Below are 15844 nucleotides of genomic sequence, written 5' to 3' on the forward strand. Positions count from 1 at the left end.
AGGAGGTCAGCCAACACAGCATTCTTGAGGTGAAGGACTTTTCCTGGGCTCACAGGGCTGGGAGGTGAACACTTAGATGTCGTCACCATCCTTTACACCCCGCTGCTCATAGCACTGGGACGGACCAGCAGAACAACCTGGGAACGTACTAGAAATGCAGAGTCTCGGGCCCCGCCCCAGTTTAATAGAAGAGCCTAGAAAACCACCCTTGTCAGAAAAAGTGGTGACTTGTATCTACTTTTTTTACACATTTCAGATTTGAATTTGGCAAAGAAACATCCCAAACTCTGAAGCTTGAAAATGCCTTGTATTTTGATCGAAAATACCTCTTTGCCAATTCCAAGACTTACTTCAATTTAGCTGTGGATGAAAAGGGCCTTTGGATTATCTACGCTTCCAGTGTGGATGGCTCGAGCATTCTGGTAGCCCAGCTGGATGAGAGGACATTCTCCGTGGTGCAGCACATCAACACGACGTACCCCAAATCCAAGGCCGGCAACGCCTTCATTGCCCGAGGGATCCTCTATGTCACAGACACCAAAGACATGAGGATAACATTTGCCTTTGATTTGTTAGCAGGGAAACAGATCAATGCAAACTTTGATTTAAGAACTACTCAGTCTGTTCTTGCCATGTTATCATACAATATGAGAGACCAGCATTTATATTCGTGGGAAGATGGCCATTTAATGCTTTACCCTGTGAAGTTTTTGTCAGGGGCACTGAACCAGTGATGCAATTCAGTCTGTTCCCCTCCTTAAACTTCTGATGTTCTCAGGCACCATTTCTATCCCAACAGAAAACTGTCTTCAAGGGGAGCCAGGGACTTCGCTGTCATAATCTCATGATATGAGTGCTTATATGGTTGGTAAATGCCCTTTAAATTCAGATTCTTTAGAGGAAAATAACAGATTGGAAACCAAAAGATTTGGTGATTCCTCCACAAACCAGCTGGGCAAGTTACCTCTTCCTTCCGTAGGTAATATGAGAGAGCTGGCAACACGATGGGTGAGATTTTCTCTAACTGTAGGGAATTCAGTGTTTCTTGGCTATTGCTGCTCTACAACGTTTATATATTTTATATATCAGCCCAATTGCTTGAGCAGTGAATTCCTTAGTGCCTACTTATATTTGGCACCTTGGGAAGCTGCCCTGGCCCTTTAAGGCTGCTGAGGTAGCACATTACCCAAAGTTTATTACCTTTCTCTGTGTCTGCACCTGCCACCACAGCACCAGAACGGCCAGTACCCTCCGCTCCTGCTCGCTGACCCTGGATTAGCAAAAGCAGTGCAGCTACATGCGCAGGTTTCCCAATAAGACAGACACAGGCCCCTCCAGGTTCCTATCAGTTTCCAATCCTGCTCGTTGGCAGCAGTGGGTCATAGACTGAATCCTCAGGTCTCACGGGCTCCTACCGCAGCTGTGTCTCCGCTGTCGGAGTGAGCACTAAATATTGTGCAGGCGTTAGCTGCTACAACTATGGGAAGCACTCTGTAGTTTTCAGAAGAGAGGCATCATTCGTGGTTAACTGAAACAGGGGCAGGCAAACTGGCCCTTGGGCCAAAGCCAGCCCCTCAACTGTGTTTGTAAATAAACTTTTATTGTAACACAGCTAGTTACATGCATTATTATAATTAGTCTGTGGCTACTTTTGCTCTATAATGACAGAGTTGAGTCACTACAAGAAAGTTGAGTAGTGGCCGCAAAGCCTAAAACATGGGCCGTCTGGCCCTTTGCCCTCCCTTGCTTTAGAATATAAAGAGAGCCTGATTCTTGGAAGGGCAAATTCACAGAGCTGTTTGTTATGTTTTTGTTTATTCCAGAGCAAGAAGTGGTCATTTATATGGTTTGAGTTTTTGATAGAGGGAAAGGGTGAGGACAGTATAAAACTAAGTGGCCTTCCAAAAGCAGTAGTGAACTGCCCCTTCTCCTATATAGTTTTAAAGAATGTGCTCTGGTCCTCTTGAAAGAGGAGAAAATCCAGTTTAACTTCCTCCTAAACGCCCTTAAGTACGTCTATTTCTGCCAGCTTAGTTTTTCAAACAGGCTTCAGCCAGGCGGGGCCACTGACAGCAGAGAGGAATCTAGACAGTCACTGGGGTCCTGCAGCCAGGAGGGCACATAAGGAAAACGTGACGTAGAGATTTTTCAGCAATTTGCCCTCATCGAATACAGATGTGTGTTTGGGGGAACGCTTCTGCAGCTTTTTGACTGGCGCCAAGTCCATCCTCACTGACCCTGAGTCCTGGTTTTGTATGTTACTAATAGAAGCATTTTCAAACTCAGGGGGGTACAGATTTGGATTTTAAATCTCTCCACCCCTGAAAATACTCAGGCAGTTATGAGGGAATTTTTTGTTGTGTTCTCAAAATAAGGGTTTCTACAACCCCCTACACACACACACACACACACACACACACACACACACACTAATTACATTGGTTGTGTTGTGTCATCACGGCTTCTAAAAATACTCTTTTCAGATTCATGTTTGTAGAAAAGTAGAGTTTCATGTTCAAGATCAATGTGTCTAATGAATGCCAGTCTGCTGTTAACGTATTTAAATACGCCTGTTGCTGTTTCTGGACACAGGGGCCTGGATATGAATATAATTTCATGGTAACAGCCATGTTTGTAATAATAGTAATTAATCGTATGTGTGGTAGCAACCAAATGGTTAGTTATTAAACTAGCATATATTCCTTTTAGGAAAAAGTTTTAGAAACCCCAGTCTTGCTTGATATCTGAGCTATGTTGGTTCCCTTACTTGTGGGTAAGGAATTATATGTTCACTACCGGAGAAGGTTGTACTGGAATGTGTGTTTTGATTTTGCTGCGGCAGAGTAATATGAGGACAGCTGAGTTTGATCGAGGTCTAATGGGTAATTTTATAAGGTTGAAAGTTTGTTTTTACAGAGGGAAGAGAATAAAGATTTGACTCATTCTTTTCTGCAAACAGCACTGGATTAAAGACAAAATGGTGTGGACTCACTGCTAAAACAGAATGTACAACCGAACGCTTTTAAGTCAAGATATCATTTTGGCAGTTTCCACTCTCACTCATTACCAAAGTTGCTTTAAAGCACTTTCCAAATAGCTGCACTTCTCATGTCGGAATCAAACCAGATAATTCTCTAGTTCCTCTTTAATCTATAGTAGATAGCTTCCCGCGGGAAAGTAAATAAAACCCCCATCCCAGCCTCAAACGTAGGTTGGACCCTATTTCAAAGCATTTTTGTTCAACTGATAACCGCGCCCTCGTGAAGCCACGCAGGTGGTTACGGTCTCAGCGTATCGCGCAGCACAGGTGTTAGGACAGAGGAAGAGTTTGGCGTGAACGTTTTAAGATGAGGGGTTCTGATCGTAGGCATTTTGACCATCTTATTCCCCTCAAGGTCGCAAGGTGAAAAGTCAAGTGAGAGACCACAGTTCTTCAGGAGCCAGGTGTCCTTTTCCAGCGGCACATTCTGGCGCTGTTTGATGCGGAAGCGTCTGAAGGAGTGTGTGATAGGCGTTTCCCCTCCCATCCAGCTGCTGTGACCTTGGGTATCAGGTCATTAAAAGCCACGATTTCCCATCTGTAACCACAGATGCTGAACAATTCTGAACAACAAATTAATAACTGGGAATGTCTCTCTTTTGTTGTTGTAATTTATTTAACTTTAATCTACCTAGTCAATAAAAGAATCACTGCTGAACACAATCACACATTGAAACAAGTGTATTTTATTTTTACCTCTTGATAATTTAGATGCAACATTTAAAAGAAAAAACAACCCAAAACACTATTGTGGTGGAATTTTATTGGGTTGGTCCTCTGTCGAAACTTCTGCAATTTACTAGCTCCTCTGAATACTGAAAACTCACTGAAATGGGCTGTTTTCTCTATAGAAAGACATTGTAACTAGAACTAGACATACACAGCCGAAATGCAATGGAGATTTGCCCATTTATTGGCATAGGCAAGGCACCTGAAAAGAACATAACATTGGGGCTAAATATAAAAAGAAACAAATTTTAAAAACTGGATTTGTGTGAATTTGGGCAAGTCTCTTAATCTTCAGAACCTCGTTTCTTTTGTAAAATGTTGATAACAGCATTACTTAACCTCCTTTGATTTTTCTATATGAAATAAGAAATGCTCTGAAATAATATAAGCCTTGATAAATTATAGCTGTTACTTTTATATTCATTCATACGAGAAACTGGAGTGACCTTGTTCTTAGGGCTTTATTCAAGGGCTGGTTAGGTACACAGCACTGACTGTTTCTATCTGCTGGTCTGTTTGATTAGCTAGTTAACACTTCACACCACCAAAAAAATGTCCTTTAGTTATACAACAAATTTACAATAAAACTGCCCCAAAATTAAAAAAAAAAAAAAAGTTTAAGAACACCCTGCTTTGCCCTATAGAGCTTCTTTATAACCTCCTCTAGAAGTGTCTCTGTTAGTGGGTGGCCCAGGCATGCACTGCTGATGACTTTTGTCATTAAAATATAAAGCAAAAAGAGAAAACCCACGAAGAAAATAGCAGTCTTGCTCTTTCAGACTTTGCATGTGATGTTAAGATATCCATTCTTACATTCACTGCAAGACATAAAATAAGAATGCAATTAATCTGCCTCACTATTTTCCCTCCAAGCAATCTGCTATGATCAGGCCCCAAAGCTGAGCTATTTAAGACTCTGTGGTTAAGACTCTAACATCTATAAAAAACGTAATTCTAAAATTGCTAGGTTCTGGTGTCCAGCCACCTGGCATGGTCAGTGTCCCAAACTCATTGCCAAGAGGCCGCATGCATAGTCACAGGATTACAAGAGGCCAACACTAGAGGGGTCTTCACAGAACACCCAACCAACCCTCTCACCTTAACTCTGAGAACATGAAGCCAGAGAAGGTAACACCACCGTTTAAGTGCCAGCATGCGTCCACAGGAGACACTGTGTCCTGACTTTGTGATCATGTTTTCCACCACCTCCTGCTGTTTCCAGAGTAAGGATCTGGTCCTTGTAACTAGAAAATGAAAATAGTGAACTTCGAATATTTTTTTAAAACATCCCTTTTTAAAAACCGGCGTTAGAGGAATAAGCCAAACCCAGCCCAGTCAGGCAGAGACACTCCCTGCAACGCTGTCAGCACGGTGATGCCAGCCATCACCCTGGGAGGTAGACGCACGTGCCCAAGTCCAGCACCTGGGTTATCCCCAAACTACCGCCCCTGCTGGATGACCCTCCCAAAGTACTAGAGACGCCAAAGTAGTCACTGCTTGGTGCTCACATCTATATGCCATGTCTCTCCTAGGCAACTTCACTTTGTCCATATTACTTCATTTAACCATAGATGCGCAAGGGGAACTGTCCTGAAATATCATCTATTCTCTCATCCTGTCTGCAAATGTGGTGGGCACTGGGTTGCACCCGCTGCTCCTTGGATTCCACATCAGGAAAGACCTTTGCCCCTGGTGCTGGGAGTGCTGTCAGCATATATATATATATCTCAGCTGTCTGCCCCTTCGTAACTGCCTGGGCTGCAGAGACCACTTCCCCAGGGCACGTCCCCTCATCCAGTGGCTGCTCTGTGCATGAGTATAAAGCTCAGCCCAACTCAGAATGACTCTCTAGGGCAGCCGTGGGCAAACTACGGTCTGCGGGCCGAATCCGGCCCGTTTGAAATGAATAAAACTAAAAAAAAAAAAAAAAAAAAGACCGTACCCTTTTATGTAATGATGTTTACTTTGAATTTATATTAGTTCACACAAACACTCCATCCATACTTTTGTTCCGGCCCTCCGGTCCAGTTTAAGAACCCATTGTGGCCCTCGAGTCAAAAAGTTTGCCCACCCCTGGTCTAGGGCCACTGTAGCGCCAGAGCCCCCATGGGGTCAGCCTCGTGTGTCTCTGAGTCTTCCCTCCATCATCTTGCTTCTGTTGCCTCCGTCCATAGATATTGAACTAAAGCCCTCGTTAGTGACATCCCGCTGGCTAAAGTCCATCTCAGACTCGCTTCCTGGGGAACGCAACCTGTTGTAGGGTTGCCCCACTAAATTTTAATTTCAGGTAAAGAACAACATTATGTCCCAACCATAATATTTCTACTAAAAATTACATATTTGAAATCCATTTTTAACCACGAGTCCTGTATTTACATTTGTTGAATTTGGTAATCCTAACCAGGTATAGTCCCAGAAAGAAGCCCCGAAGATGGGGGTTTGTGGTCGGACCATTCACCACCCTGTTTGCAGTGAGGACCCATCGCTGGGAGTAGATGGGCCACAAATAGCCACTGGGACAGGGAGGTGGTCCCACATTAAAGCTCCCACTGGTGATCATCTGGGATGGTATACATTAGCGAATGTGATGTATCAAGTGATGGACGTTCATGGACTAAAACAGTGGTTCTCAACCGTGGCTGCACATTAGAATCACCTGGGAATCTTTTTAAAATCCTGATTTCTGGGCCTCATCCTCCGGAAATTCTGTTTCTTTGTTATGGGGTGGGGCCATGACATTAGTAACAAAGGAACAGAATTTCCGGAGGATGGGGCCCAGAAATCAGGATTTTAAAAAGATTCCCAGGTGATTCTAATGTGCAGCCAAGGTTGAGAACCACTGGACTAAAAGCATAATGAAATCAGGTGGTTATTCCTAAGCTTGATTGGCCCTCTGGAAAAACACAGGAGAAAGCTGAGAGTAATTAATTACTAGCCTCCCTAGCAGCACACAAAGAGGTTCTCTGCTCCAGCAGTAACGGGAGGACCAGACGCCGGACTAAAGTTGCTCCCAGGAAAGTTAAACGCCCAGCAAAAGAAGGTCGCTAAGCCAAGGTGAGGACCTGGACAAGATGGGGAGGCCTGGGGTGGGGATATCTGGACTGGCTGCTTCCAAGGTGTAGTTTGTATGTTGTTTGCGGTCATTTGGAAGTAAAGGGGAAATTTAAGGATGGGTTAAATCAAGCTTGTTGGCAATTATTTTTCTCTAAAAAGCCTGATAATAAATATTTTAGCCACACGGTCCCTGTTGCAACCACTGAACTCTGTTGTTGTGGCTGGAAACAGTATTATAAACAAGTGAGCGTGGCCATGTCCCAATAAAACTTTTCGGACACTGAACTTTGAATTTTATAATTCTCATGGGTCGCCCAATGCTTTTATTTTGATTTTTTTAACTGTATAAAAATGTAAAAACTATTCTTTAGTTTGCACAAAAACAGGTGGTGGGCCCAATTTGACCTACAGCCCCGTTGGCCAAGCGGTGGTGTGACAGTGATTTATAAGAGCTGTACCTTTGGTCTTCCTCCCAGTTCTGGCACAGAACTCCTAAAGCCCTAAGGAGTTCCTGTGAGGAGCGTTATAAAGGTGTTTTTCCTTATGTTAATGAGGTGGCTTTTGGAAAATCCCTAGGAACCAACCACGTGATTGGAGAGTTGGATCTCTGGAAGGGAGAGAGGCTGGAGGTTGAATAGTTTGCCAATGGCCAATGATTTAGTCAGTTATGACCGTGCAATGCCTGTCCATAAAAAACAGAAGAAGAGGGTTCAGAGGGCTTCTGGGTTGGTGAACGTGTGGAGATGCAGGGAGAGCGGTGCCCTGGGAGAGGGCAGAAAGCCCCCCGCTCTCCTGATACCTCACCCTGTGCATCTCTGCCACCTGGATGTTCCTGGGTTATATCCTGTTTCTCTGCATTCTGTGAGCTGCTCTAGCAAATTAATTGAACCTGAGAAGGAGGTTGTGGGAACCTCTGATCTATACCAGGTTGGTCAGCAGCACAGGTGATAACCAGGACTGGTGGTTGTCATCTGAAGCGGGGGTAGTCTCGTGGGACTGAGCCTTGAACCTGGGAGATCTGATCTTATGCTGTCTCTAGGTAGAGCGGCAGTCAGGGTTGAGATGAATTATAAATCACCCAGCTGGTGTCCAAGAATTGCGTGGTGTAGGGAAACACCTGCACACAGCTGGTGTCGGAGTTACTGTGAGTGTGGCTATATTGTGAGGGTAAAGGAGAAGCTGAATTTGTTCTTGCCTGGGTTAAGCTCATGCTGCCTCCCACGGTGCTTATATTTAAGAACATTTTATTGGCCCCTCCTTGAGGATGGGGGCCACTGTGTCAACTTAAAGACTGCTGCGAACATAGGGTGAGATACTTTTTTTATTTTCTCCAAAGCCTAGAAAAGGAATACCACAGTGGTGGCAACATCAATGCCATCAGCATAGTTCACATTTATCGAGTGATTCCTGTGTGCTGGGCGCTGTATTAAATGCTTCAAATGTATGAACTCATGTGACCCTCCCGGGAAGCCCTTAAAGTGTAAATTTTATCATCCCCATATTCCAAACTAAAAGACATTAAGAAACTCACCCGCTGTCCCTGAGCTTGAAAATGGCGAAATTAGAATTCGAATTTAGGAAGTCTGACGCCAGAGCCCACACTGTTGGCAACCATTCCTTCCTGCTGCTCAGACAGAATACCAAGGATTTCTCCATTATTTTTGGCTCCTTTGACCTGTTCCAGTGCAGTAAGGGCTAAAGTCACACCCACATGCTGGAGGTTGAGCTACCCCTTGTCTGTCTTTGTCAGACTGGGTCTTGCTTGTTTTTAGCCATCTGGCAATGAAATACTGGCAACCTGATTTACTTGAGCATTTTTCTATTTGCTCTCTCTTTTTTTAAATATGTTTTTATTGATTTTTTAGAGAGGAAGGGAGAGGCATAGAGAGATAAAAACATCATCGGTCAGCTGCCTCCTGCACGCGCCCCCCCCCCCACCCCCACAGGGTACTGAGCCCACAACCCGGGCATGTGCCCTGACCAGGAATCAAATTGGCAGCCTCTTGGTTCCTGGGTCAATGCTCAACCACTGAGCAACACTGGCTGGGCCTTGCTCTCTCTTTCTCTCTCCAACCTACCCCTCTTTCTGCTCTAAAATGGCTAATATGAACATATACACTCCAGCTTTCTTTTAGTTCATATGAGTAAGGCATATCTTTTCCCGTTCTTTTACTTTGAATCTATCCATGTCATTAAAGTTCTTTTGCAGCATGTATTTGGATCTTGTTCCTCCCGCCCCCCCCCCCCCCCAATTTCTGCCTATGCCTTTAATTAAAGTATTTAAGGCACTAGTAAAGTCTGGCCTGGTGCTCCACCTGCTTTTGTAAATAATATTTTATTGGAATGCATTATGTCTGTTCAATTCTGTATTATCTATTTACTAGTGGCCCGGTGCACAAATTCATGCATGTTGAAAGGAAATTAATTAGAAGAAATATTTTAATATCACTATTCGCCCTTTCTCTATAAAGAAGTGTCAACCAAATTCACAACTGACAATGACAGATCAAATCGCACATGTGTGATTGGCACCAGTGGTGAAGCCAGGGCTGCGAGGGAAGCCAGGTCCTGGGTACCAGAGGGAAGCTGGTGCCGGTAGCCAGGGGAAGGAAGGCCTACTCTTGCACAACTTTTGTGCATCGGGCCTCCAGTTTTGAAATAAAATGAACAGTTAATTTTTTCTTGGTGCCGAAGATGAAGGCCAAATACTCCACCTACCCTGCCTGACACTCATTGTGGTTTTAATTTGCATTTCTCTGATGATTAGTGACTTAGAGCAACTTATCATATGTCTGTTGGCCATCTGTATGTCCTCTCTGGAGAAGTGTCTATTCAGGACCTGGGCTGATCAGGGGAAGGCGCCACCCCCATCACCTCGCTGCTGCTGCCACTGCGGCCGCCACAGATGCCAAGGTGTTTACATCAACATGGACTCCAATCCCTTCACCACGAAAAAATGACAACTTTCTTTAGGCATTTTCAAGATGTGTCTTTCATAGGATATGATCTTTCTTTCTTTTTTCTTTCTTTTTTCTTTCTTTCTTTCTTTTTTCTTTCTTTCTTTCTTTCTTTCTTTCTTTCTTTCTTTCTTTCTTTCTTTCTTTCTTTCTCCTTTCTTTCTTTCTTTCTTTCTTTCTCTCTTTCTTTCTTTCTTTCTTTCTTTCTTTTATCCTCACCTGAGTATATTTTTTCATTGATTTTTAGAGAGCATGGAAGAGAGAGGGAAAGACAGAGAGAAACATTAATGTGAGAGGAACACTTTGATTGGTTGCCTCCTGCATGAGCTCTGACCTGGGCCCCGGCCAGGGAGGAGCCTGCGACCTAGGTACATGGCCTTGATCAGAATCGAACCCAGACCCTGCGGTCAGCAGGCCAAGACTCTATCCACTGAGCCAAACCGGCTAGGGCAGGATATGATATTTCTTAGCTCCTCCAGCAGTGGATCTTCGTTTTTTCCTCCAGGAGTGAGGTGGAAAAACCCTAGAGCAGTGGTTCTCAACCTTCTGGCCCTTTAAATACAGTTCCTCATGTTGTGACCCAACCATAAAATTATTTTCGTTGCTACTTCATAACTGTAATGTTGCTACTGTTATGAATCGTAATGTAAGTATCTGATATGCGGGATGGTCTTAGGCGACCCCTGTGAAAGGGTCGTTCGATCGCCAAAGGGGTCGCGACCCACAGGTTGAGAACCGCTGCCCTAGATCATCTTCTTGGATTCTTATTACCCAAGTTACCAAGAACACTGTGAGTGGTGTACAGGGAGCTTAGTCAATGAGTGGTCAGAAAAGGTGTTTCATCTGCAGTTCATGCGCAGAGACGGAACTGCTGGTGCACTGTGGCTGGCAGGGGCCCCCCTTTGTGTGTCTCCACTGCGGGCCCACACCAGCCACACTGTGGGCGACTGGTGCAGGCCCCCCAGTGTGTGTTTCTGCTCTGGGCCCGCTCCAGCTGACGCAGCGGCTGGGGCAGGCCCCCTGTCTCCATGCCTGTGCCATCCGTGGCTTGTCTCACTGTGCACGCAGTCTCCTCCCGCCCATCTGTGCACGCAACCTCCTCCTGAGCCGGTTGTAGCTGTTATGGCATCCTGGCATAATTTGTGTATATATATATATATAAATTTGTATATATAGAATATATATATAATTTGTATATATATAAATTTATATATATATATATATATATATATATATATATATATATATATATATATAAACTGTAATATGCAAATCAACCAAACAGCAGAACGACCATCCGGACGACCATGCTATGACACCCACTGGCACCGAGCCAGCCAAGGCAGGTGTGATGCGATTGGATTGGGGGCCCAGCCATCGCCCCATGATTGCCCTCCAGAGGGAGGCCCAGGTCACCAGCCAGCAGGGTGATCAATTGGGGGGCTCCATGATCACCCCAAGAGGGAGCCCCAGGCCACTGACCAGTGGGCTGCAGCAGATGGGTGGGGCCTCCCTCTGCAGGCACAATCGATTACATGATCACCCTGCAGAGGGAGGACCAGGCCATCAACCAGTGGGCTGCAGCGGGGCGGGGGGGTGGGGGGGCGGGACCTCCCTCTTTGGGGTGATCGATGGTGGAGCCCTACGATCGATCACCCAAAGAGGGAGGCCCAGGCTACCTGGCGGCAGTGCCTAGCCTGGGCCTCCCTCTGCAGGGGTAATCCATCACAGAGCCCCAGCTGGGTGGGCAGAGCCTACCTCTTTGGGGCAATCATGGAGGAGCCCCAGTCAGGTGAGCAGGGCCTACCTCTTTGGGGTGATTGATCTTGGGGCTCCCAGACTGTGAGAGGGCACAGGCCGGGCTGAGGGATTTCCCCCTTCCTGAGTGCACAAATTTTGTGCACCGGACCTCTAGTTGGTGTATAAAAATGCAACTGATTTCTGAATATTTATTTTGTATCTTGCTATTTTACTGAATTCATTTATCAGTTCTAATAGTTTTTTTTATAGAATCTTTAGAGATCTCTATTTATAGTATTGTCACACCAAATAAAGACCGTTTTACTTCTTCCTTTCCAATTTGGGTGCTTTTTATTTCTTCTTATCTGATTCCTGTGGCTAGAACTTCCAGTACTATATTGAAAGTGGACATCTCTGCTTTGCGGCTAATTTTAAGAGAAATGCTTTTCGTTTTTGCCCATTTAGTATGAGGTTGGCTGTGGGTTTGTCATATATGGCCTTTATTACATTGACGTATGTTCCTCTAACACAGTGGTTCTCAACCTTGGCTGCACATTAGAATCACCTGGGAATCTTTTTAAAATCCTGATTTTTGGGCCTCATCCTCCGGAAATTCTGTTTCTTTGTTATGGGGTGAGGCCACAACATTAGTAACAAAGAAACAGAATTTCCAGAGGATGAGGCCCAGAAATCAGGATTTTAAAAAGATTCCCAGGTGATTCTAATGTGCAGCCAAGGTTGAGAACCACTGCTCTATTGCTTCTTTGCTGAGAGTTTTTATCTTAAATGGGTGCTGGATTTTATCAAATACTTTTTCTGCATTTATTGACATGATCATGTGATTTTATGCTTCATTTTGGTTTTGTGGTGTATCACATTTATTGATTTGTGGATGTTATAACAACCTTGTATCCCCAGAATAAATCCTACTTGATCATGGTGTGTTATCTTTTTAATATATTGCTGGATCTTGTTTGCTAATATTTTGTTTATAATTTTAACATCTATATTCATCAAGTATATTGGCCTATAATTTTTTTCTTTGTAGTGTCTTAATCTGGTTTTGGAATTAGGATAATTCTGGCCTCATAAAATGAGTTTGAGAGTCTTCTGTCCCTTTGAATTTTTTAGGATAGTTTGAGGATAGGTGTTAGTTCTTCTTTAATGTTTGGTAAAATTCACCTATGAAGCCATATGGTCCAGGACTTTTGTTTGTTGAGAGTTTTTTTTATTACAGCTTTTTTAAATTACAACTAATTTCATTAGTTGTAATCTGTCTGTTCTGATTCTCTGATTCTTCCTGATTCAGTTTTGGAAAATTGTATGTTTCTAGGAATTTATCCATTTTGTACAGATTGCCCAATTTTTTGTCATATAGTTGTCCATACATTTTCTTACAATCCTTTGTATTTATTTGGTGTCAGTTGTTACTTCTCCTCTTTCACTTCTGGTTTTAAGTATGTGGGTCTTCTCTCTTTTTTTCTTGATGAGTCTGTGTAAAGCAGTGGTTCTCAACCCTTCTGGCCCTTTAAATACAGTTCCTGCCGAAGCCGGTTTGGCTCAGTGGATAGAGCGTCGGCCTGCGGACTGAAAGGTCCCAGGTTCGATTCCGGTCAAGGGCATGTACCTGGGTTGCGCGCACATCCCCAGTGGGAGATGTGCAGGAGGCAGCTGATCGATGTTTCTCTCTCATCGATGTTTCTAACTCTCTATCTCTCTCTCCCTTCCTCTCTGTAAAAAATCAATAAAATATATTTAAAAAATAAATAAATAAATAAATAAATAAATAAATAAATAAATACAGTTCCTCATGTTATGACCCAACCATAAAATTATTTTCGTTGCTACTTCATAACTGTAATGTTGCTACTGTTATGAATCGTAATGTAAATATCTGATATGCAGGATGGTCTTAGGTGACCCATCAAAGGGTCGTTCAACCACCAAAGGGGTCACGACCCACAGGTTGAGAACCGCTGGTCTAAAGGTTTATCAATTTTATCTTTTCAAAGAACCAGCTCTTGGTTTCATTGATCTTTTAAAGTGTTTTTTTTTTTTTTTTTAGACATTTGTTTATTTCTGCTCTGATCTTTACTATTTCTTTCCTTCTACTCACATTGGGTTTGTTTCTTGTTCTTTTTCAAGTTCCGTTAAGTGTAAAGTTAGATTGTTTATTTCTAACTTTATTTTTGTTTTGTTTTTTAATTAAATCTTTATTGTTCAGATTATTACATTTGTTCCTCTTTTTTCCCCCCATAACTCCCCTCCTCCCAGTTCCCACCCCACCCTCCGCCCTCACTCCCCACCCACTGTCTTCATCCATAGGTGCACGATTTTTGTCCAGTCTCTTCCCGCATCTCCCACACCCCTTTCCCCCCCAAGGATAGTCAGTCCATTCCCTTTCTATGTCCCTGATTCTATTATGATCACCAGATTATTTATTAACTTGATTCTTAGATTCACTTGTTGATAGATGCATGTTTGTTGTTCATAATTTGTATCTTTACCTTTTTCTTCTTCTTCCTCTTCTTAAAGGATACCTTTCAGCATTTCATATAATACTGGTTTGGTGGTGATGAACTCCTTTAGCTTTTCCTTATCTGTGAAGCTCTTTATCTGACCTTCAGTTCTGAATGATAGCTTTGCTGGATAAAGTAATCTTGGTTGTAGGTTCTTGGTATTCATCACTTTGAATATTTCTTGCCACTCCCTTCTGGCCTGCAAAGTTTCTGTTGAGAAATCAGCTGATAGTCGTATGGGTATTCCCTTGTAGGTAACTGAGTTTCTTTCTCTTGCTGCTTTTAATATTCTCTCTTTGTCTTTTGTTCTTGGCATTTTAATTATGATGTGTCTTGGTGTGGTCCTCTTTGGATTCCTTTTGTTTGGGGTTCTCTGTGCTTCCTGGACCTTTAAGTCAATTTCTTTCACCAGGTGGGGCAAGTTTTCTGTCATTATTTCTTCAAATAGGTTTTCAATATCTTGCTCTCTCTCATCTTCTGGCACCCCTATAATTCTGATGTTGGTACACTTGCAGCTGTCCCAGAGGCTCCTTACACTATCTTCGTATTTTCGGGTTCTTTTTTCATTTTGCTTTTCTGGTTGGGTGTTTTTTGCTTCTTCGCATTTCAAATCTTTGCCTTGATTCTTGCGCTCCTCTGGTCTGCTGTTGGGAGTCTGTATAGTATTCGTTATTTCAGTCCGTGTATGCTTAATTTCTAGTTGGTTCTTTATCATAACATCGAGGGTCTCATTAGATTTCTTGAGGACCTCACTACATTTATCGACGGCTTCTAGACAGTTCTTAAGAGACCTTAAAAGTGTGGTTCTGAACTCAATATCCTCCATTGACAGTTTTGTCCTGTTTCTTTGTCTCCACATTTTTTATGCTTTCTTGGTGCACCCCCTAGTGGTCTTTGTGCACAGTCTTGTTGTAGTTAAGCCTTGATTGTTGTCGGCAATACCGGGGGTGATTTGACCTCCAGGCTAACTGGCTATGAGAGTCCGCTGTGTCTGCAGTGGGAGAGCTTCTGTGCTGGATCTCTAGGGCGGTGCTAATCTAGCGTTTGCCTGAGGCTATCTGGCAAATGGCTCTGCACATGGCTTGGGTGGGGTGGGTCCCCGGGGATCTACAGGGCGGGCCGGAGCAAGCAGTTATGGCTGCTCTCAGTTCTGTCCCTAGGGGCTCTGCCTCACAGAGTCCCAGCAACCGCTGCCAACCTCGGAGAGAAAGCTGCCTTTGAGTTCCGATCGAAGCCAGACAGTCCCGCTTCTCCTGTTTGAGTCTGGGTCCCTAGAGACTCACCCGGATCTGGAGCTCAGAGTCTGAAACTCCCCCCCCCCCCCCCGGATTGAAAACAACAACCGCGCCCTCCGCCTCAGCCCGCTCCGCGTGCACTCCGCACCTTAGTATTTCACTTCAGCACTGTGCCTCCTCTGAGTCTGGGTATGATATTCTCTTTCCTCCTAGTTGTAGAATTTCCACTCAGCCAGCCTTCCTGTGGTTCTGGATGATGTCCGTTCCGTCTTTTAGTTGTTTTTTGAAGTGGTTGTTCGAGGCAGCAATCTCCGGCGTTAACCTATGCCGCCATCTTGGTTTCTCCTATTTTTGTTTCTTGATATAGGTCTGTAATGTTATGAATTTTCTCTTACGGCTGCTTTCACTGTGTCCCGCAGATTTGGGGTTGTTGTGTTCTCATTTTCATTTGTTTCAAGGTATTTTTTTATTTCTTCCTTGATCTCATTGTATCCCGTTCATTGTTTAGTACCATGTCATTTAGCCTCCATATCTTTGTGGGTTTTTCAGGTTTTCTTCTTGTGATTGATT

The 15844-nt window shown here is 43.7% G+C and overlaps 1 protein-coding gene across 1 annotated transcript in view; it reads left to right on the forward strand.

Moving 5' to 3' along the window:
- Nucleotides 1-3706, forward strand: part of GLDN (gliomedin) — a 55336-nt gene extending 51630 nt beyond the window's left edge. Inside the window, exon 10 of the mRNA XM_036301453.1 lies at nucleotides 257-3706. Within this exon, the coding sequence (XP_036157346.1) occupies nucleotides 257-734 (478 nt within the window). The 3' untranslated portion in view covers nucleotides 735-3706. The remainder of the gene's footprint in view (nucleotides 1-256) is intronic.
- The last annotated feature ends 12138 nt before the right edge of the window (nucleotides 3707-15844 follow it).

The sequence above is a fragment of the Myotis myotis genome, unplaced genomic scaffold, assembly GCF_014108235.1.
Source record: "Myotis myotis isolate mMyoMyo1 unplaced genomic scaffold, mMyoMyo1.p scaffold_m19_p_1, whole genome shotgun sequence".
NCBI lineage: Eukaryota > Metazoa > Chordata > Mammalia > Chiroptera > Vespertilionidae > Myotis > Myotis myotis.